Genomic DNA, 21,726 nt, shown 5'->3' on the forward strand with positions numbered 1-21,726 from the left:
CTTCTCTAAAGTATTACTAAAATAGAAGCAAACAGCTAGTATACTTTTTAGATGTTTGAGGATAGAAGATCATCTAGTCCAGTAAAAAGAAAAGTATAAACCAAGGAAAGTACTGCCGTCGCCTTAAAAACTGGTACCCAAAGAGGATCAAAGATCAAAAATAATACCAAAAGCCTCAATATCTGCAAATCTCTATTTCTACCCCGCATTCTCCAAAACAATGTAGAAACTGTACTATTTCACAGGAAAAAGCACCCCCTGATCACTTCCCCGAGACGGTTTCCACATCAGCGATTTTGCACTTAAATTTCCAAAATCCAGCCTGATCCTCTGCAGATGACAATACTTTTGTGAGCTGAAATAATGTGCGAATTCTGCCGTTCGTGCCGGAAATCACTCATTCCCGATTCACGGGGGCGGTGGTGAACGGGTCTGGATTCCTGACATAACTAAGGAACTTGCAGCATCAGCCAAGTTTCTCACCCCAGCTTGCTGGAAACCCAAACAGCAGTCTGTCTCCATCTTTTAGGAGCTGATGGCATTCCCGCCCAAGACCCCCGTGCCATTCTGCTGCCCCTGTGCTTTGTGACCATGTCGATGGCCTGGGGTCACACCAGGAGGTAGTTTCGGAGCTCATTCCAGAGCTGGAATCTCTCTGTCCAGATTCACAATGGAACCAACAGATCAAGCAATCTTTTGTACAACCCAAGGTCCAGCTGTCTACCTTATCACGATCGAGGTGTCTGAGGAATTAGGAATTCTTTGTTAGGCAGCACGTCTATTGCAAACAGAGGAGAAAACCCTTCAGGGCAGCTGGTCAAGCCAAGAAGGAAAGGAACTTCATGGGAGTGATGAAGGCGGTTCTTGACTGGATGGAGCTTTTCTCAAAGCGATGGGTGGATTTTGAAGGTCTCAGATGTTTTCTGGTTCATTTGTCCTGAAGCAACTCCTCCTCCTGTTGTACTGGAAATAGCTGGCCGCTCCCAGGGTCCAGGGTCACCACCACCACGGACACGATAGGAGACACGAGTTTTGCTATCACGTTGCCTTGTGGGTTGCCGAACGAGGGATAGCTGTCTCCGCCCAGCGTGTTTCCGTGGCCGTCATGATGGGGGTGGTAGCTGCCGCCGCCTCCTGCGGGCGGCCTGGGCCCGGGCGGGTAGCAGCCGTCCTCAAGGTCCCTGTCGCTCAGGAAACCTGGGCAGCCTACAGCAGCCCTGATGTGCAGCCTGTGTGGCGGACCATGCTAGCTCCGGGGCTAGCGCCCAGGCCCAGGACAGCCTTGATGTCCCAGCTGGGAGCATGGGGTACAGCTCCAGGCTCTGTCCCCTCTCCCTGCCCTGCAGCATCCAGGCCTGGTTCCAAGGATAAGTTTCTTAAGTCTTAACACCTTCTGTCTTAGGTAGGATAAGTCGGTATTTACAACTTTAGGAAAAATGCTTAAATCAAATCATCAAAATAGCCAATGTTCTCCTAAATTGCTCTGCACTTTTATTTTTTTATAATCGTTTTCGTTCCTTTTTGCATTGCTGGAAATGATGGAAAGCATCATCAGGACAAATTCCCAGCACAAGGGTATAATTTGAAGATGACACACGCGGCATCATTTGCCTGCACTGTGATTATACCATCCTTCTGAAAAGAGAACTACAAAAGCGGCGTGGGTGGAGGGAGCCAGGCCCATTCCAATCTAGCTGCCATCACTCCGCTACAGTGTCACCAAGATTTCCCTCTTTTTTCTCTTTGGCTTTAACTTTCCCTTTCCCCCGTAATCTCTTGCCTATATATTTTCATCAGCAAAGGGTAGACAGAACCCAACTAGCCCATCTCAGAACCTGACACTTCATAACCAGGATGGTAAAAGACTTACCAGGGAGCCTTTCGGTATTTCCATATCTGCTTTGGTTTTGATGTTCTTCTTGTGGGTTCCTTGAGTGCCGAGAGAGCTGCCGGTGACACAAGAGCCCTGGGAGCTGCCCTTTAACACACTCCTGCAGGAAACATTATTTGATCCACTTTCAGTCTGTTGAGCTGCTTTCTTATCAACTCTGCAGGTAGAAAGTGATTCCTCTGATCAATTACATTGCTCTTCTTCAATCACTCTACTTTTCCCAATCCTTTAATGTTTAAAGTAACCTCCATGTGTCTCTTTGTCTTTAAACCCTTGAGTGATTAAGTGTGTCTCACTGGCCTTGGTCAAATCTTCATCTGCTATTCCAGTAGTGTGTCAATTTAGATTTGATAATGCAATAATTTATTTTTATTTTTATGACTGCTTGTGAGATGGTGGTGGGGGGGGTTGGTGAGGGAATAAAGTAAAGACCACTGGGGAATGATTGCTAAATATACTTCTGGCTTAAGATCAGCAGGATCTGTAACTACCTCTGGAAAGTTTCTAAGTTTGCTCGGTACGGTCAGTGGGATCAGCATCCTTTAAAAACATATGTGTAGTTTTCTTCCATTTCATGCCATGTGGGTACGTTCATGATTCCTACTGTAGGCTGAATTTCCACCAACCTTGATGAAACTTACCATTCTTTAATTTCAAAGACCATTGGTTTGGTTACCAAAGTAACATGGACTAAATCACCATTTTATCGCTAACTTTTATTTCATTGTTTAAGTTCTGGCTAATGTATAAAAGATTGCTACGATGAATTTCTGCTTGTATGAGAAGCATGCTTGACTGGTGTTCAGTGTGCAGGAAACAAACAACTCTCCTTGTCGGGGGGTGAGGAGTGGGTGGGGTTCTGCACTGCCCTCTATACTGCCACCCCCTTTGCCAACACGCTACCTGTTCAGAAGTTCCGTCATAAAGGTATCTTTCGTTGAACATGGAACAGGGCTGGGTCTATTTCTCGATTCAAACTTCACTTGGTCATAAATGTCTGGCGGTGTTTTCAGGTTATTTCTGTTTTGTAAACCACTGTCCGGACCATCTGCCAGCTCGATGTCCCTGTTAAGTTCATTTTCCATCTCGCATTGTAGCTCAGGCTTCTTTTTCTCTTTTTTTCTCTCTGATTTTAGCTGTTTGTTTCCGAACCCCAAACCTTTTGCATCTTTCTTTTCTGCTTTGGTTTTGGAGACATCCATCTTCCTGCTACTGAGAGCTGGCAGTCTGCTCCTCCGAAAACCGAACCAGCTGGCAAAAGAAGGCCCGGGCTTCGGCTTCGCGTCCACAGAGGTGGACTTTGTTTGCACTTGGCCCTTTTCCACATTTTCCTGAATGCACAACATGACCTTTTCTTCGATTGTGGGTGAGAGGGGGGCTTCTGGGCTCATAACACCGGTCCTGGTTGTAGACGTGTCTGGATACCTTCCAGAAGTTTCTAGCTTGGAGGTCCTGCTGGTTTCAAAATTGCTGGGATGCCGTGTCCTCCCCGGACTCTGCGGAGCTCCTGGGCTGTCTTTTGGGGTGGGTGGGCACCTGCCGTGGTCGCTGCCTGCTTCCTCTGGTGCAGTCACCCTGGCGCCTTCTCCCTGGGCATAGGCCTGCTGCTCTTCTGTTCCAGGTGGGGCGAGGGGCCCTTCGGATTTTGGAAGGATCCTCAAAGGCAACTTGCTTGGACTCCCGTGCTGGCTGCTGGAGCTGCCTGTACTCCCCAGGGAGCCCTGCCTGGAGGAAGGATGCCCCAGGGGCCTCCCAGCACCGGGGAGACCGTCAGACGTGGGGGCAGACGCGGTCTTGCTGGGAGAGCCTTCCGTGGAGGAGCTCTGCCGGGTGAGGGAGTTGCCCCTCTCAGCAGTGTTGGTAATAATCTGAGTCCGGACTTTGCCTGGCCCTTCCATGGAGGCCGTGGGGGGCTTGTCCCCTGACTGAGCGCTGAAACTCTGGCTGCGGGCTTTGGCTCCGTTCATGCCTAGAGCTGGTTTTAGGAGTGGTTTGTTGGAGGAGAGGGATCTCTTCACAGACTTGTTTTCTACCGCATCTTTTCCATCAGCCCCAGGCGTGCTATTTTCCAATGACTCTGGCGTTGCTGTTTCCAGGGGAAGCCCTTCGGCCAAACTCTCTTGTGCTCGTAAACCCAGTGGAGACACATTTCTTTCACCTCCTGTGGCCTCAAGGCTGCTTGCGTTCCTGGAGGTCCCTGGCTTATCCTTGGTCACAGCCGCGGAACTTTTCGAGGCTTCGTTTAGGCTGTCTTTTTCATGTTTCCCTGGCACTGTAGAACTTTTCCTGAGCAACTGGGGAGACTTCATGAAGACTTTGAGCCCAACGGGGAGGCGAGTTTTCAGTCCTCTCTCATGAGGGTTTTGACAACCATGCGGGGTGTTATGGCTTTTGGAGGGTGCTGATGATGAGGGACTGTTAACCTGAGATGATGGTGACTCATTCACCCCTAAGAAGGAAGGCTTGGGGGATGTGGGGACACTGTCATTCAACTGCCCTTTTCTTGCTGGAGACACACCCTTGGAAGACGGTATTTCCAGTGGCTCATGGGTAGAAGGACAATTCTTGGGAGTCCGTAACCCTATGTCCGTTTGTGTGGTCCCAAGTGTTTGGTGAGGTGGGGTTTTGGGGACACTTCTCTTTGGAGAGACCTTTGGGGGCCCTGGGGCCATCCCAGCAAACGAGCTGGAGGGGCTGTGAGCAGGGCATCTGGTTTGGATTGCTGCTTCTGTGGAGGGCGGAGGGGAAGTGAAGACTGGCTTTTTGAAGGTCACAGAAGGTTTCTTTCCCTGCACTTCTGTCACGGTCTGATTAAAATAAATAATAGGAGCAGAGGATCCTTTCAGAGGGGGGGATTTCAATACTGTCCTTGCTGCCTCACTGGGGATCCCGCTTTCTGGCTTGGCCCATGAAGGTGGCGACAGATAGTCGTAACCGGGCCTGGCGAGTAGGGAGACCGACCTGCCTGGAGGGGACGGCAGGGAGGGCGACCTCAGCCCAGCCTCTGGCCCCGGGTCACAGTGTTTATCCCTCGTGGGGGCCTCCCCATCGTCACTCGGCTTGGCGGGGGGCCTTGGCAGCAGCTGTGACGCTGGCATCTGACTCCTGGAGTACTGGACCCAATCCCTTCTGCTGAACATTTTGGAGCCGTGAGGGAGCTGGGTGGAGGGTTTTGGAATGTGTGAATCTGGCGGTAAAGCAAAGAGGGGCTCTGGGCCTTCAGGCTTTTTGAACCGTGAGAGTTTCCCTGGAGCTGGTGATCTCTCAAGAGTCACTGGGCCAGTTGAGGGGACTGTGAGGGAGGCTTCAGGCTCCATTATCCTTGATTTCTGAGGTGAAGACTTGCCCCTGGTAGGTATTTTTGTCAGACTTTTCTTCTGATAGATGCCCGTGGCCACAGAGGACCTCGAATGACTCTGGCATGACGTAGCGCGTGTTGGCTTGGTCAGTCTTTGTCGCTGAGTGTTTTGCGTCACTGTCCTGGGGTGGAAGGACTCAGTGGGCGTCACGGCAACGTCATCTACTTCTCCTCTTGGAATGTTTCTCTCAGTTTCCTCTTCAGATCTCTTTAAGAAAGGATAGTCTCTAGCCGCGGCCCCTGGCTGTAAATGAGCAATTCCCTGAGGTAAGAGTTCAGTGCGCTCTGTCTGGGGCCCAGCAGGGGCCTGATGGATGGAAATCTCCTTCCTGGTGACAGTGACAAGGCCAGTCTGGTGAGAGCTGAACTCAATGGGCTCGCCATCTTCTGCGTCAAATATGACAGTAATACATTCTTCTGAGGAAGTCCGTTTTACAACCCTCTGCTGCTTAATGAAACTAAACGTCTTTGGCCTGCTCTCGAAGTGGACGGGCGCTTGTTCTTCCTCCTCCTCAGGAGACCCACGCTGAGATCTTCCAAACCCCACGCGGACGTCCAGGTTCTCCATGGACTCGTCGGCGTCCACAGTCAAAGACACGTCTGACGGGCTCTTCTCGTCACTGCTCTCTATGTGCAGCTCATCCAGCGTTTCGGTGTCGTCGGTGTCTGAGAGCTGGAGACTGAGAGGCAGGCAGCCCTGGCTGTGCGGGTCCCTCCCTCTCTGCACCTGAGGTCCCTGCACACTCGGGCACAGCTTCCGCTCCAAGGGACAGTCGCTAGCACAGCTGGTCAGCTTCTCAGGCCTTTCCCAGGGGGAGACCGAGGAAGTGATTTCTGAACGGTGTTTGCCGTTCAGCTCCCAGCCAAAGAGACTGTCGGAAACACTGTGGGTTAATTTACAACCGTGCAGCCTGCAGCCCTGGTGCGGAACTGCCTGGAGCGAGGCTAAGGAGGAAGGGTCCTCTTCGGCATCGTCGTGAGAATCTGTGTCATAAACAAATGCCTTGTGGGGCTCCTTGCAGGGGCTCCCCGTGCCCGTGGGTTTGCAGGGGGCATATTCCTTGAGGCTGCTACTTTTAATGCCTGGAGAATAGATTCCTTCATTGGAGTTCATGCAATCTTTATAACCCCATTTGGTTATCACTGATGGGGGTTCAAGTAACACTTTTCGCTTCTGGAGCTTTCTGAGTCCTTCCAAGATGTGGCTTTCCTTGATGCGAGTCGGAGGTAGTTCATCTGTGGGACTAGCAAAGCCACTCGGGAGTGAAGAGTCAATACTTAACCTTTTGTCCCAATTTTGTGATGACTGCTAGGAAAGAAAAGGAGATATGAGAAATAATTGAGCTCTGTGGATCACCAATTTATAAAAGGAAAAGGCCATCATTAAACGGAATTCGTTCTAGTGGTTGATAAATATTCATATATAAATGCATTTATTCATTAATTAATTCAAACTAATTCATTAACTATGCAGTGAATCTCTACTTTGCCAGGTCCTGAGCTAAGTAGCATATGATATAGATAAGTAGAAGATAAGGACCCTGCCTTCAAGGAGCATGCAACTCCCAGGAGGAGTTGAGCTCAAGTAACCACAAGTCAAGGGATCGTATGAGACATACAGGGGTAGTAGGTACTCCAGAATTTCAGAGGAGGGAGACCACATGTCTGTTTGGAAAAAAACACAAAAAGTATATAAGTTTCCTTTTCTTTTCTTTTCTTTTTTTAAAAATAAACCTAGCCCTAGAAAGATAGATAGGTTTGCCTTAGTTTAAAAGTAGAGGAAATGATTTCCAGGGAGAAGAAATGGGATGGCAAAGACCTAAATTGGAAAAGTATGCTTAAGGAACACTTAGGGAATAACCAGAAGACAATACGGCTCACTGCACAGTGTATATGGCGGGTAAAGAGGGTAAATGGAAAAGTGAGTTGGTCCCTGCCTTTACGGTCCCTTCCATTCTAACGACTGAAAGTTAGAATGTCATGTGGCTTCATGACTTTACTTGATAGGCAGTGAACATCTGTGAAATGTTTACACAGATAGAGCAGCTGGGCATTTGCTGTTAGAACTCATAGCAATGATTCACCTACTAACTTCAAAAGGTCAATTTCCTGTTCTTCATATTTCTCCAAATGCCAGTGTTAGTTCTGGAGAAGTGACCAAGAAATGACATAGAAAAAAACATGGCATTCTACTCAGACATTCATATTTATCAAATTACTGCTAGCCAGAAACAGAATGGCAGAGGAGGAAACTTACACTGACCAAGCATTTGCTGTGTACCAGCCCCTGACCCAGTGCTCTGATTCAATTTTCAGAACAATACCATGAGGGAGACATTATCAGTTCTATTTTACTAGGCAGGAAACTGAGATTCAGGAAGATCTGTCCTTTGGAGATCACATAGTTAAGGAAGAGCTGGAGCAAAGGTTTGAACTCTGGTCTCCTGGGTCCTTCCTATGACTCATTTCTGAAGTGGCTCTGTGGAGATCTGAACCCAGGCAATCTGGCTCTAGAGGCTGCACCATCAACCTGGATGCGATACTGCTGGAATCGAGCGTAGCCTCTGTTCTACCCTCTACATTAGTCAAAGTCATAATAGAGACCATAGGTTATTCCAACACCCCTCTTTTGAATGGAACTTGCAGAGTTTAATCACAAACTGGCACTCGGGGAAACTGGGAGGCTCTGACCTAATGACTTTTTTTTTTTAAAAGGCTATATAATTAACGATGAAGATGTCTATGAATGGATCTGGTGGTTTCAGACGTGCACGCTGCACCAGTCTTGGCTAAGAGTACAGCTCCTGTTGGCACCTCCACACTAGCTGCCCTGCTGCTTCAGGGCTCTGAACACCCGAGCGCCCATAAGCAGAGGTCAACTCCATGTCAGAAACTTACCCTGGAATCTCAGCTTTTTAGTAAGCTGTGAGCATCTGCTTACATCTAAAACTTTCTCATAAAAATCATAAAAATCTTGTTTTCAACAATATGTCTTGTTTATTTTTTTTTATTTGTTATATGTATATTCGGTTTTAAGTCAAATTATATATTCTCTTTGGAAAATTCTCCAGGGTCAAAAGTTGCTGTGGATAGATTCTATTTTGGTGATGCTTCCCCTTCCCCCTCCTCTTCTGCTGTGCCATTAAAAACTCCTTCGGAAATCAGAAGAAATCCCTTCAGTAAGTCTGGGTATTATAGACTGACCAGTGAGCAGACTGCCACAGCTTGGGTTTCTAAGAATTTCCATGATCCTGATGTCACGTTCACAAAAAAGAAGAGAAGCTAGGCAAAAGTACCCTCTTAGAGCTTGAAAAGGGCAGATTTGTTCACGCCGTAGAAGATGTGCTCTGTGTCTGCCTACCCACTTCCCTTCTGCCTCCCTGGAGCGGAGCCTGCCCATGTTGTGGTCTGAGTCATCCCAGGGCCCAAGGCTGCAAACCTCCCAGGGCCCTGGCTCCCCACCCTGTGAGATTAGCCACATTCCTCCAACACTTTTCCACAGGAGGTCATCGTATTTAATAGCTTGAGAAAGGTTGAGGATAATCTTGAAACTTGAAAAAAAGCAGGAATCTCCTATCGGGGAGATGGAGGGACGAAGCTGGCATTTCATATTGGCGGCTTCGTTCTTTGCAGGGAAAAGTCAGAAGAGAGTTGCTCTGGGGAGCAGTGCAGCTGGCTGAAAGATGCTGCTGATAAGGTAGGAGCCTGGGTTTAATGTCCACAGTTCTTTCCTATTTCTTGACTAAGGCAACAGTTTTACACATTCTTTTTTTTTTTTTAAAGGACATTCTTGGTCTTAATGGAAACAAGCCCATCCCAACAACTGGGACTCCTCCAAGTTTTAGGCTGATTGAAGAAGGTCAGTCTAGCAGAATGGTTAAGGTTCTGGAACCAACTGCCCAGCTCCGCTTACTGGCTAGGAGACCTTGGGATGGATAGTTAATTTCTCAGCACCTCAGTTTACTTCTCTGTGAAATGGAGGAAATAGGAGAACCTACTTAATAAGCTATCACGAGCATTAAATGAGCTAGTACTTATGAAGAGCTGACGAAGCTGACATGTGGTAAATACTCAATAATAGGAGCCAGATTCCTCCATGGAGGGTGGCCAGTGCATTTCATGCAGGCTTCCCTTCTGTTTCTACACAAAACAATATTAAAAAAAAATACTTATGAACTACTAAAGAACCATTGGTCATATATTTGTTATTACATAGGTTAATATTATATTCACATTCAAATTCATATTGTATGAGTTTATTATGTAACTTAATACTAAATGAGCACCTGGTACATGGTAAGAACTTAAGAAGTTCCTTAAATAATATCAACTTAAAATGTCTTCAGGACTTCTTCCCTGGTGGGGCAGTGGTTAAGAATCGCCTGCCAATGCAGGGGACACGGGTTCGAGCCCTGGTCCGGGAAGATCCCACATGCCGCGGAGCAACTAAGCCCGTGCACCACAACTACTGAAGCCCGTGCACCTAGAGCCCACGAGCCACAACTACTTAAGCCCCTGTGCCTAGAGCCTGTGCTCCGCAACAAGAGAAGCCACCGCAATGAGAAGCCCGCGCACCGCAACGAAGATGTAGCCCCCGCTCGCCGCAACTTGAGAAAACCCGTGAGCAGCAATGAAGACCCAATGCAGCCAAAAATAAATAAATAAACAAACAAATAAAAATAAAATAAAATGTCTTCATGGGACTGGGTCTAGTCTGCTGGATCCCTGAGAATTAGGACTTCTCTCTGGGAGATGTGACAGGCACGCAGGTACTCCACAGCCATTTTGAGATGGGACACTGTTAAATCTCCAGGTGATGGCTAACGGAGTGTGTGTGAAGTGTCTTGAGAACCTTATTTCTCCTCTTTCAGGGAAGAGATGTCCCTAGAATATCGAGGGTTGTTCTAACTGGAAAAATTTCACGGAAGAAAGAAAAGAAAAGAAAAAAAAAAGGCTCAGAGAGAGAGAGAGAGAAAGAGCTGTGAATGAAAAGAGCTGAGCAGGGGGCTCTGGGAGCCAGCAATATTCAGAGACAAAGAGAGGGAACATCCCCCCCGACCATCTCCCCAGTCTGCTAAGGGCCAGGTCCCTAGCAGTCATTACTCAGAACTCCGAACAGCTCCTTAGAAGGAGCAATTTTGATAACACCCCAGGCTCCGCACTTTGCATTGTAAGTCTGAGTCCAAGGGAATAAGCTCTAAATTCAAGCTTGAAATCTTTTTCTGAGTTCTTGTTCAGAGTATGAAAAACCTCCTCCCTCACCCAAATTTTCTGGCAGTTATGGAATTTCCCTGGTTTCTTATGCTTCTGAAGTCATAAACTAAATTTATACAGATGACAGAAAACTGATCTCTAAATATTCGGTTTCAGGGTTTCCATTCTCCTGTACTCTTTGTTTTTCTTTAACATTAGGAAACTGCAGAAACAGCTATTCCAGATTCTTGGCTTATACCAGTGTGCAAAGATGTTTATTCAAATCATGAAGGAATCTTCAGCTGTGTGAGCCCACTTTGCAGATGGGAGTCATTCCAGCCGTAAGAGTTATTTAAAAATCTGGTAGAGGAACTCCTGGCATCTAAGTAGAGACATGCTCGACTTTCACTGAAGCCATAGCGCTTGTCATCTACCATGGAATTCTCTCTCTCTACTGTGCCACCCTCCAATTTACAGCCATAATATTAGTGTTTTATGAGGCTATTGCACTGATTAAAGGTCAATATAATACATGCTATTTTTGAGCAGTAAACGCCTACAAAGCTAATGATACTTCCAAAACTTTCGGCCATTTTTCGGAGAGAATGCGCCGCTCTCCCTATTCTCTAGAAGAAAACCTCTTCTTCGAGTTCTCACGGATGCTCAGTCTGGAATGACCTGGCACATGGCCAAGTTCACTCTCTTTGCGGAGGACATTAACAAGTCTCTCTGAGCATCACAGCCATGATGGCCATAAAACTAACTGAAAATGTCTTAGTCGGTCTGAAGCATGGTCAGTTCCATTAGGCCAGGGTTCCAGTTCCAACTCGATATAAATCTGGGAACTCAGTGGGCTCCACCAAAGCACAGAAGGGAAATGTCTTTCTCTCCCAAACTCCCTCCCATGATGGCCTCGTCATCTGAGGTTGAATCATCATTCCACTTCTCACTGGCTGTGTGACTTCTAGCAAGGAACTTAACCTTCTGGAGCCAATTTCGTCTTCTATGTAATGGGAGAATCATATTTCCCTCTTTTGGTTTTGTGAGGCGTAAATGAACAAGAACTCAGCAAATGGTCATTTCCTTCTTCGCCTCCCTCCCACCTTCCGCCTTCCTACCGGAAGAGGCTTCTTTTCTGGTTCTCTCTGACGCTGCAGTGGCCTGAAAGGAGCCTTACCCTTTTCCTGAGGTTCTTCCCATCATGCCACGTGTAGGAGGAGCCGCTGGAGTATTCGCTGCAGGTGCTCGAGAGAGACAGCTCGCTGCTGCTACAGCTGCTTCGAGGACAGAGATGACCACGGATGGCAACCCCCATGCCAGGGCGTTTCAAAGCAGGGGCTCCTGATTTTGTGTTCAGCTGGCATTCCTAAAAAAAGCAGGACAGCTCTGACCTAGGACTTTGCTTAGGGGGAGAGGAAATACCAACTCAACATCATAATGAGGTAGGAGCGAATACAGCACTGTGGTTAGAAACACAGACTTTGGGGTCGACAGACTAGGGGTTCAAACCTTGGCTATGACTCTGACTAACATGCCTGGGAAATTATTTAATCTTTTAGAGCTACATTTTCTTTTTAAAAAGTGAATAATAATAACACCGCGTACCGTTTAGGGTCACTGCAAGGACCAGGTGAGTTTCTAGATGAGAAGCATACAGCATAGGATCTGGCCTAAGCAGGTGCTCAATTATTATGAGCTGCCATCATCGTTAGGCAGAAATATGACACTGGTAGTTTCCCATTTTATCCGCTCATACTGGTTAAAGAACCAGATCAATATCAAGACATGACTTTAACGCTACCAAAGGAAGAAGACAGAGCAGCATCTTTGGCTTAAGGGTTCAAGAGCATGGGCCCCGGACTGGAGTCTAGCGACCTGGCTCTCAGGCTACAAGTGCCACCAGATATGAGATATTGAGAAAGAAAGCATTTAACTTCCATGGATCTTATTGTCTTCCGGTGTAGGGTGGGGCAGTTCTACCAGATTACTCCTATGATCCCTATGGCTCTGATGACATCATTATAAGTCCGGGATCAAATGCCCAGAAAGCCATGTACTGTAAAGGAACACCAAACCCGGGAATCATGAGGCTCTGTTGTAAAGATCCTAGGACTTTTCATATCAGTCGGCTACCCAAATGGTAAAGATTCTCACATCAAACAGATCTGGGTCCCGCACAGAAGGATCCAAGCAGTGAGAATTCTAGTGGGTCTGCATAAGGCACAGGTGACAAAGCTGTAGACACCCCAGAACATCTTGACAGCCACATTACAGGCCCCTCATGTAACAGATGAAGCTCCACTAACTGGACAGGCTAAACTAATTCAGCATCCCGATCACAAGAATGGAATCTCTCCATTACAGTCTCATTCCTGTCCCCTATCTAGAAAAGCTTTGTCTCACAAACTCATCGATGGGAAACCATCTGTCGCTGTGTCACTGGCAGAATGGCAAAGTCTCTTATTTGTGCAATTTATTGACACTTTATGGGTGCCTTTAGTACCTGAGTACATATCACTGTTCTCCAAATGCAATTCCAAGTGACGATGACTAAACACCAGCTGGGGGAAGGAAGGTAATGCTGTTCTGGGAGCACTTGTGGTCAGCAGGAAACTCCTGCATCGGTACAGAGGGCATGTTTAATCTGCTGTCTAATCAATATCCATAATGCTTAGTAATGTTAGATTTTCAATATCAGGCATCTGCCTTGCTATCGATACTTCATTTTGGCTGCACAATAATCTCTTTAAGTGATCTGAAAATGCCAAGGAATTTTACTACTCTATTTTCCCCCCTGAAATTTGACTCTAAATATCACTGAAAGGAGAAAGTTGTCTTAAAATCCAGCTTTCAGCAATATTTATTGATTTATGACCTTATTTACTGCCAGATGTAACTTAGTTAAAGGGAGTTCACGTTTGTATCTCAACAACTACCCTCTGCCAGTGGTCCCAGCGCACAGCAGCACAAGGCAGTTAGGACTCAGCCACGGCACACACATCTGGAACATGCCCTGAACAGACTTTCAGAAATATCACATCATGAGCCACTTCTACTTGTGTGTCCTCTATTTTCTCCATCCCATGCTCTGATATTTTGCTGTTTGGCTCAGCAGGGTGGTGGTTTTTATTTAGGACTACCTCTGCTCTGGAACTTGTGTCTACTATCCAGAGAGAGATTGCATCCATGTCCTTTGAGGCCATCCGATCTAAACTCCTCCCATGGCTTTTTTCGCACCCTGCACAGGTGTCAGTCACCGTTTATATTCTACCTCTTCCCAAAGTACTGAAGCTTATATGTGATTTCTCTCTCTCTTTCCCATCTATACCTTCCCACCACACCTATCAAAATACTGTCTATTTTTACAACTCAACTCAATTCCCAGGCCTCTTTTTAACAAATAAGCTTCCTTGCCCAGTTGTCACACATGTGTGCACCTCCATACAGATGTCGGATTAAGATGACAGGACACTAGAACTCAGAAGATGAGCTGGAGAAGGAAGGCATTGCTGCCTCTCCCTTGACCTTGAACTTGAGATGCCCAGATGTGATGGAGGACACTGTGGGGAGGTGGGGAAGGCCCATCAATGCCATGTGGGGCAGGCAGGGCTGGGGTAGTTATGCACAGAAGTGTTCTCTAAGCCGGGCTTTTCATCCTTTCAAGGGCACATAAGTCATCCCAGATCCTGTTAAATACAGATTTTGATTCAGTAATTCTGAGGTGGGGTCTAAGATGTAGTATTTTAAGAAATTCCCAGGTGCTTTGATGCTGCTGGCCCAGGGCCTGTGCTTTGAGTAGAAAGCCCCTAGCCTAGGAGGAGCGATGAGGGACGATTACCTCTCGTGTGGATTACTTGGTAGCAAGTTGCGTATCTCACAGTGTGACGTGGGCTGTGCTAAGTAGGATGAAAGGAGTGGTGTGAGCTCTCCCTTGGAGCAGTGTACTGGGGACGGTGTATGTGTGTGTGTGTGTGTGTGTGTGCATGTGGTGGGGTGATTACAGAGTAATTCTTTGCCAAGAAGAGGAAGGGGCGAGTCCTCTCTACTGGGAAATTCTCCCACCTTTCCCTGACCTTGGGCAATCAATGTTGGAATTTAATAAGGGACCCAGAATCTCTGACATCATGGCTGAAAAGTGAGCTCCTCTGTCCTGAAGTTTCTTTCTCATCAGCACATGATTATCATGTAGGATTATCTGCTCCAGTGAATAACTGTTCTGTGATTGAGCGGTTGAACCCCAAGGCCACTTATAAGGTTTAAATCCTGGCTCTCTCACTGGCTAACTCTTTGACCTCGGGAAAATTATTTAAGTCCTCCATGCCTCAGTTTCCTTCTTTCTAACTGGAGATAATGAAAGCACCTACCACATAAGATCAATGTGAAGAGTGAACAGCCCCTGCCAATTAGGAGTAGTATGCTTAATGATACTCAGTAATTATTAGTAATAGTAAAACTTAGTAACTGTCAGGTTTTACTACTATTACTAAAAATGTTTCTTTTTTTAATATGTGTGTGTCTTGGCTTTTCAACAAAATTATACTTTATAGCCTCCCTAAGGGACCATGCGTTACACTTCTTAATATGCCATCATGGTCTTACACGTGGGCGCTGTGCTGAGAAACAGCCAGAAGTGGGTGTACTTTATTTCCACGGGTCACTGATGTGACCTTCTGTAGAGACACACCAGTAGACACTTTTCTCTATTCTCATTCTCCATCTTCGCCATGTTCTTCTGTGGCCGTGGCATGCGGCCAAATACTTAAGAACGCGAGAGGGCTAAAGCAGTGGAGATCTCGTTATGGCTCCAGGCTGTTAGCAGGTACTGTGTTATGTACATTTTATATATTATCTTATTCAATCCTCACTACAACTCTCAGAAAGAGAAAAGAAATATCATTTTTTCTCATTTTCCAGATGGGGAAGCTGAGGCACTGAGGTGTTACAATCTTGTCCAAGGTCACCCAGTCAATACAACATTGTGATGTGAGGCCCAGGTCCCAGCCGCTCTGATGTAGCTCCAAGTAAGGCCCCTGCCAATAAGCAGGACCCCTGCACGTATACAGACTTCCTTCCAAACATCCTCCTGAGAAGAGTCGTAATTAGTAATAGATAATGATTATTACTAAAATTCTTCTTTGCCACAAGATGTATGCTGGTTTCCGTTGCAACGTTATCTTAATTGTGTTGATTTAATTGGCAAAGTATACCGTTTACACTGTTCAAAGTGTCTTTTTCCCATAGTGTATTTTAGATTACCACCTTGAAGCACTCATATGCTTTAACATCCTTACTATGAGAAATGCAATACAAAATCCATAATTTTAGTTAACAAAAAGGAGAGAGACAGAGAGAATGAAGGCAAGGATTTCTTGGATAAAAACTGCAACTTAAAAAATTCCTGATCTTAAGGCCATATTATAGATTGGATGCCATTAAGGTCTTCATGAATGTTTAAAGTGACAGCATTCCACTGACATTTAATTCCAATCTAACTAGAGAATATTTACCTTCGATATAGACTCTCCTAGCTACACTTATAAAATTATACAGTAAAATAAAAGGCCAGTTATCCACACATGTCCATCTGTCATTGTTTTTTTTTTTTTAATTAATTTATTTATTTATTTATGGCTGTGTTGGGTCTTCGTTTCTGTGAGAGGGCTTTCTCTAGTCGCGGCAGGCGGGGGCCACTCTTCATCGCCGTGCGCAGGCCTCTCACTATCGCGGCCTCTCTTGTTGCGGAGCACAGGCTCCAGACACGCAGGCTCAGTAGTTGTGGCTCATGGGCCCAGTTGCTCTGCGGCATGTGGGATCTTCCCAGACCAGGGCTCGAACCCGTGTCCCCTGCATTGGCAGGCAGATTCTCAACCACTGCGCCACCAGGGAAGCCCTGTCATTGTTTTAAGCCTAACATTTTTCAGTATCTATTTATTTGGCTCTTGTGTTTTTCAAGATACTTTTTTTATGTCAATGAGAGTTAAAAACCCCGCTGGTTAAAGTTTTGCCAAATAAGCACAAAGATAACCCTAGCTAAAGAAAAAAGAAGTACAGACCATGAATTTTTAAAAGTTCATACATAATATATCATAAAAGTAGGATGAGTAATATGGGACATGGGCTTTAGTAAAAAGCTCCTTGGCCATTTCTCAGAGACTTTGAGATGTAATCAATACCCAAAGAGGTATCTTGGGGACGAGGCAAGATTTATGATATTTTTGCCGAGAGTGACACTTTCTGCTTACTTCATCAGCTGGGGGACATGATACTGAATTGCAGAGAACACAAGAAAGGAAAGTATTTTTAATCTGCCTGACAATGCTTCAAGGATGCGCTTTATGGTTCACTTGTGACATCATTTCTGATGGAAGGAAGAAAAATAACAACCTGAACAAGTGTTCTGAAGGCAACAGGGAAACTCACGTGCATTTCAACATCAGTTCGTGAGTGCGTCAGACTCCGGCTTCTTTCCACATCTGAGAGCAAATCCCCGGTTGAAAGATCTAAGATGCGTGAGTGAAGTTTCTGGGTAAAAACAGGCAGAAATTTTGAATAGTGTTGATTTAATTGTTTGTTTCAAATCTTGCCTTGGACAGGTAAATCTCAAAAGAGTTGACATTTCTAGATTAGATAACACATATCCTAACTCAAAAAAGTTTATCTGAGTTTATCAGTGTTCTATACATACACATGTGCAATTACAGATTATAAACAATAATCACACTTTCACAGTCTGTCAGTATGTGTTGGAAAATAAGTAGTAAGGAAAAAGAAATAGCAAGTAAAATGTGAATACCGCAATACACTTATTGGCTTTTGATATTAACATTAAATTAACTTTTGATATTCACATTAAAAAGCACTCACCATGTTAACCTTATTATGTTGAGTAGTGGTTAAAATCTGAGCAAATAATTATAAAAGTGACCTTATTTCTAAACAGCACTGATCTTGTGAAATCTTCCCTTGCACACATTTTAACTCAAGTCATTAATGTCATCTGTTAGGAACAATTAATGTGAATAGAAAATAATTGCATCAGGGATCTGGGGACTTGGAGGGCTTTATGCATTAATATTCACATGCTATTCGATTATATACTCAATTCTTTATTTCAGTTTTGCTTGGGTGGCCTGCTAAACCAGGGACATTTCACTATATTAATCTTTATCCTAATTACTAAGGCTTTTCTGTAGATATTAAATTTGATCTTTTTAATTGCAAATACAATAAAACTCGTGATTTATGTCTAATGTTTCTGCTAGGCTGATGACATTTTAAAAATGGTACTTACAGCCTGGTTTGTCTTGGTTACAACTTTTGTGACTTCAGACACTAAAAAATCGAATCGAATAAGTAAATAATGTGGCTGAGATGCCTCCCTCACCTCTGAAAAGTTTTTCTATTCCTTTTCCTCCCAGGAATGGCCTTGCTGCATACTGATGTTGATCTGGGAAATGTCTAGTTCTCTGCCAATAATTAATGCTAGGGTCATCTTAGCGTGCAGGGGTTGCCCAAGGGTCAGTTTGTCCCAGCAGATCCACCATGTTGTCAGCAGGGCTGTAAACTCCACTAAAATGAGCCATATTTACTGTTCCCCATTTGACCTCCTTCAGGTTGAACTTGTGTGAAAGCCCTGTGTACCTGGTTAGTTAGTCACTCAACAAACATCTATTCAGCACCCACTGAAGGATAAGCACTCTGGTAGCATCGCGCTGCATCCATCTGAAGGAATAAAGGCTTTTTTTTTTTTTTTTCTGCTATGGATCAGTTCTCCTTCTTACCAGTAGAGCTTAGAATCATCTGCTTCAGACTTATACTCTTGCTTCTCTCAATTTGTGTTTGTGGAGTTACTTTCACCAAAAAGAACATAAATCCTAGATATCTGGTTTTCCATTATTTTGAAGATTCTAATTTCTCCAACAATGCTAAGACATCAGTAGGTAACTAGAGCCAGGGTGTTGTTTCCGCACAATATTTATAATCCGTACCTCGAGCTCCCTCTAGAATCAAAGATCTTTTAAGCCCCGGGATCTGTCGCACAACGTGTCATACTCAGTAAGTACCCAACCGATGCTTGCTGTAGTCCGTAAAGAAAAAGCTGTCCGTATTTTCTCCACCCACATATAGGTTTTAAGGACTGAGAGAGTGCCAAAAGAATGATAACATTCTAAGACTTATGAACACATTTATCAATATGCAAAGAGTCAAAGAATTTATGGGAAATGACATTCAACAAAAGAAATGATGATTTTGAGTGGTATATCATGTGATTTGGGGGAAAGAGTCCTTATAGATTAGATATCTGACTTCTTATTCAGTTCATGGTTACACTTCTTACCAGATATATGATGTCATCGCTTTGCTTTCTGCATGAATATGTGTATATATAAACCCATCCTCCTAAATGATGTTATATTTTAGTTATTTTTATGCAAGTGGTCAGTTCTCTCCATGGAAATAGGTAAAGTCATGTAGGAGAGGGGACAGATCCTAGGGCAAGGGGACCTGAGTTTCAGCCCGAAGGCACAGATTTTACCAGATCTCAGGATGTAATTGAACCTCTTTGTCTCAGATTCCTTGCCTGTTACAAAGGGATGGAAGAGGCTAGTTAACCTACCTCTCAGGTAGGGAGAGGTATTGCCACAGTCAGAAAGGATAATAAATAAGATAGTACTGTGAAATTTACAGTCTTATACCAATTAATTGTCATAACTGAGAGTTGGTAATTTCTTTTTTTTTAACATCTTTATTGGAGTGTAATTGCTTTACAATGGTGTGTTAGTTCTGCTTTATAACAAAGTGAATCAGCTATACATATACATACGTTTCCATATCTCCTCCCTCTTGCGTCTCCCTTCCACCCTCCCTATCCCACCCCTCTAGGTGGTCACAAAGCACCGAGCTGATCTCCCTGTGCTATGCGGCTGCTTCCCACTAGCTATCTATTTTACATTTGGTAGTGTATATATGTCCATGCCACTCTCTCACTTCGTCCCAGCTTACCCTTCCTCCTCCCCGTGTCCTCAAGTCCATTCTCCATATCTGCGTCTTTATTCCTGTCCTGCCCCTAGGTTCTTCAGAACCATTTTTTTTTTTTTTTTTAGATTCCAGATATATGTGTTAGCATCCGGTATTTGTTTTTCTCTTTCTGACTTACTTCACTCTGTATGACAGACTCTAGGTCCATTCACCTCACTACAAATAAGAGAGTTGGTAATTTCTTAAATGCTAAGGTACAAATGAATCATTTGTCGTTATAGTTTACATGTATGTAAGGAGAATAAAAATTGACTTAGAGGAAAATAAAATCTACTCCTGTGTTAAGGCTGTAGGTAAGAAAATAAAAGGTAAATATCATCCTTTCACATAAACATCCTTCATGGTTAAATAACCACAAAAGCTCACAATCCCATTAGATGTTATATAATAAGTATTTTTATGAAAGGTTTATATTTTCTACATATACATATATAATAAATAAATTCTCATAGAGAGAGGGAGAGAGAATATCACTTTTCAAACTGGTGTTGTGATGTTATCTGGCCTTAATTCAGGTCTCAGTGAAAAGTAGGTAGAATGTATACATGAGGAAATCAATTAAAATCATTGACAGAGTATAACTAACAGGAGAGTACCCCTGCCTCTTCAAGGAAGTCCACCTGCTTAGTCTGAGGGCAAATTCACTATCACATGACTACCTACCTACAGTTCATGTTTACTGAATAAGTGTCCAGTCAGATAAAAATCTCCCACCTGAAAATTTTCAAACTTGAAATCTTTAGCCTACAAATCTGGATGAATCCTGGATTTGACTCGGACATGATTTTGTGTGTGTGTGTGTGCATATGTGTGTGTGTGTGTGTGTGTGTCTTTGTGTGTGTGTTTAGACATGAGAGATAACAATATTACTCACTATAGATTTGAAATTGACCTCACATCACTTCTTATACTATCTCAGTAACTGAGATTTCACTTGGTCTTAGAAATAGAGACTCCCAGCCTCACACATTCTCAAACTAGAGGCCAGTGAGATCTTTTCACTCAAATGCTTCCTTTCATGGTAACTGTTCACCCCTCCCTTCCTGCCAGACTGGTTTCATTGTCTCTAGAATGGGCCCCTCTCACTTCTGAGCTGGTGCTTTTGTCCGTCTGCCTATAGCACACTCTCCATGTTCCTGCCCACCTGCCTGAAAACTGCTCACTATTCAGGACTGCACTGAAACCTGCCTGTAAGATTGTCTGTCATCTGTAGCCCCCAGTGGATTCCTCACCCAGATGGATTACGTCCTCCATCATTTTGGCCTTTTATCTGAAGTGCGTAATTGCTGAATTGCTCCTGTATTGCAGGGTCTATTTCCCTAATGGGGTGACCAGCGCCATGAGAATGCAGGCCAAGCCCTCGATTTCTGCTTTGTCCCTGTGGCAGGGGCTGGCTAGGTGTCATGGAACCCATTCCCTCTTCCCTCTAGCCACACAGCTGGACTACATTTCCCAGCATCCTTTGCAGTAGGTGTGGCCATGTGACAGGGTTAGTTCCAGCCAATAGGGTATGAGCAAAAGTGATATCTGTCCTGGCCCGGGAATATCTCCCACATGCGGTGCTCCACCCTCTTTCCCCTTCCACCAGTTTGATGCAGCTAACTTAGCACAGCAATCACAGAAGTCACGTGTTGAAGATGGAGGCAGCAGGTAGGAGGAGTTTGGATTTCTGAATAGTCAATGGAAAAGAGCTGCCCTGGGACCAGAAGTACCTCTTTTGGACTTTCCATGAGAAAGAAACTTACACTGGGTTTGAGCCATTAATCATTTGGGGGTTTGTTTGTTTGTTAATATTAACTGGCTGATGTCACCCTTTTCTGAGATAAGTACTCTATAGCAAACAGAGCAGTCACTAAATAAAGACACACATACACAAATTCATATGCACACATCATGTATATACACACATTATATACACATTCAGAAACACATATTCACATATGCATTTTCAGCTTCATGGAGAAGAGGCCTACTTCGTGTCACTATGCAGGGGCAGGGGTGAGGAGTTGTGTGACAAGCCCTGGTGTAGCTCAATCCACAGTCAGGGCACATGCCTCACACCAGAGTAAGATACCATGGTCAGCTTTGGGGACCTGGCGGTGCCAGAGCAGCCAGGGCCAGAAATACAAGCTGGGCTAATAATTTTGGGTGGATTACTCTGCCTTCAGTCAGCCAGCTCTATTTTCTATTTTACAGTTTTGAACCTGTAATTCAAGGCCGAGAAGGACTGCACCTGAGACCAGCT

The 21,726-nt window shown here is 44.8% G+C and overlaps 1 protein-coding gene across 18 annotated transcripts in view; it reads right to left on the bottom strand.

Annotated features, from left to right (window-relative positions):
* The window catches only part of NCKAP5 (NCK associated protein 5), a 1,104,646-nt gene that overhangs the window by 96,945 nt on the left and 985,975 nt on the right, over positions 1 to 21,726 (bottom strand). For 14 of the 18 annotated variants that reach the window (XM_082465765.1, XM_082465761.1, XM_082465763.1 and 11 more), the window contains 4 exons: positions 16,863 to 16,964; positions 11,620 to 11,808; positions 2,795 to 6,558; positions 1,871 to 2,048 (listed from right to left, as the gene is read on the bottom strand). In XM_082465765.1, the coding sequence (XP_082321891.1) occupies positions 1,871 to 2,048; positions 2,795 to 6,558; positions 11,620 to 11,808; positions 16,863 to 16,964 (4,233 nt within the window). The remainder of the gene's footprint in view (positions 1 to 1,870; positions 2,049 to 2,794; positions 6,559 to 11,619; positions 11,809 to 16,862; positions 16,965 to 21,726) is intronic. The other 4 variants (XM_082465750.1, XM_082465759.1, XM_082465753.1 and 1 more) reach the window with 3 other exon arrangements.

This window comes from Balaenoptera physalus, assembly GCF_965194825.1.
Source record: "Balaenoptera physalus genome assembly, chromosome: 6".
Taxonomy (NCBI): Eukaryota; Metazoa; Chordata; class Mammalia; order Artiodactyla; family Balaenopteridae; genus Balaenoptera; species Balaenoptera physalus.